Genomic DNA, 1,717 nt, shown 5'->3' with positions numbered 1-1,717 from the left:
GCTAACCAGAAGGCTGGCAGTTGAAACCCACCAGCCACTCCTCGGTAGAAAGACTAGGCATTCTACTTCTGTAGTGATACTGCCTCGGAAACCCAAGGAGGGGTCGCCGTGAGTCAGGTCCGACTCGACGGCAGTGAGTTTTTTTTTACTTGCCTAATGGTTGTCCAGTCTCTTCTCTGGACTGAAGGGGCCGATCTCCTCGCAGCTCGCGCCATCTGTTTGCATCGTGGACGTTTTCTGCTGCCAGGGGTCAGCTTCCCTGGGCAGGAGGAACAGGCTTCTCCAGTGGACTGGGTGACTGAGGCCCCAGAGCCCAGGCCAGCAGCTCCCAGGCAGTGGACTGGGTGACTGAGGCCCCAGAGCCCAGGCCGGCAGCTCCCAGGCTGCTGCTATCTTTGCCTCCCTTTGCACAGACCCAATGCCAGTGGCCACATCAGGACACTCGTTTCGTCACAGCAGGGCTCATGGGTGGTGGTGTTTCATGAGCCGCCTGTTATTCAGCTACAGGGACTTCATGGGTGAGTTTCGGCTCACGGTTGAGAGAGCATCTCAGGGCAGGAGTCTCAGGGAGTCCTCCGGTCTTGACCGGTCCAGTAGGTCTGGACGTTTGAGTATTTGAGCTTTCGGTCCACATTTTTCTCCCATTGTGCCAGGATCTGTGTGTTATGGCCCTGATCAGAGTGGCAGTGGCAGCCGGGCCCTTCTAGTTCTGGCCTTGGGAGGAGGCTGTAGTTTGTGCAGACTGCCGGCCTTACAGGCTCCTTTCTTCTCCGTCTTTGGTTTCCTTCGCTCTGTTTTGTTTCAGATGAATGGAGACCAACAGTCAGTTGCTAGCTGGCGACTTGGAAGATTTTAAGACACCAGACACTATTCACCAAGTGGGGGCAGAAAGCAGTATTTATGAATTGTATTGCCAGTTGGCCGAGATGTCCCACACGACTATGGTCCTAATCATTCAGACCCAGAACACCAGTCCTGCAAGGTGTTTGGTCGTGTCTAAGAAGTACCCATGACTGTGTCCCTGTGTGCTTTGTTAACGTGTGTGAATATATATGTGTTTTATTACATACTTGAATATATGCACCCTGGTGCATCTTGTATATTTGTGCACACGTTTACACACATACGTACACAACTGTACATAGTGTTTCATTATGTACTCAAGTATGTTGCAAACATGTTTATATACATAGATGTGCACACACACGTACATATGGAACCACACGTGGGCCTTCTGGGTGTTACTGTCCTTGCGGAGTTCTTTCTGTCTTTACCAGCAATGCCCTTTTCCTTGTGTCTCAGTGACATTGACCTTGTTCAAGCAGTGACCTTCACCCACACGCTGTACTTATCTTTCTTGTACTGTGTGACTCACCCAGTGACTTAGGCTTTCAGAACACTCGAGTCCTGGGACCGTGTGGGCGAGGACACAGCTGTTGACATGCTCTTTCCGTTGTTCCAGGTGTGGCCTGAAGTGACAGATCCGGAGAAGTTTGTGTATGAAGACGTGGCCATCGCTACCTACCTGCTGGTGAGGCTGTAAAGGGTCCTTGTCAGCATGCCGTGGGAGGGCGGCCACAGCAGGAAGGGCAGTTAGCAAGGCCACCGAACGCTGTCACTTTGCCAGGGCCCTGTGTGAGGAGCTCTGGTGGCGTAGTGCTTAAGGCATCTGACTGCTAATCAGAAGGCTGGCGGTTCAAACCCACCAGCTACTCCT

General features: G+C 52.4%; 1 protein-coding gene across 1 annotated transcript in view; it reads left to right on the top strand.

Annotated features, from left to right (window-relative positions):
- Positions 1–1,717, top strand: part of TRMT44 (tRNA methyltransferase 44 homolog) — a 41,160-nt gene that overhangs the window by 13,309 nt on the left and 26,134 nt on the right. Inside the window, exon 4 of the mRNA XM_007958199.1 lies at positions 1,463–1,531. Within this exon, the coding sequence (XP_007956390.1) occupies positions 1,463–1,531 (69 nt within the window). The remainder of the gene's footprint in view (positions 1–1,462; positions 1,532–1,717) is intronic.

The sequence above is a fragment of the Orycteropus afer genome, unplaced genomic scaffold, assembly GCF_000298275.1.
Source record: "Orycteropus afer afer isolate SDZICR_OR568_19922 unplaced genomic scaffold, OryAfe1.0 scaffold00871, whole genome shotgun sequence".
Lineage (NCBI taxonomy): Eukaryota > Metazoa > Chordata > Mammalia > Tubulidentata > Orycteropodidae > Orycteropus > Orycteropus afer.
The sequence above is the reverse complement of the archived record's forward strand: the minus strand, read 5'-3'. Positions and strand labels throughout refer to the sequence as shown.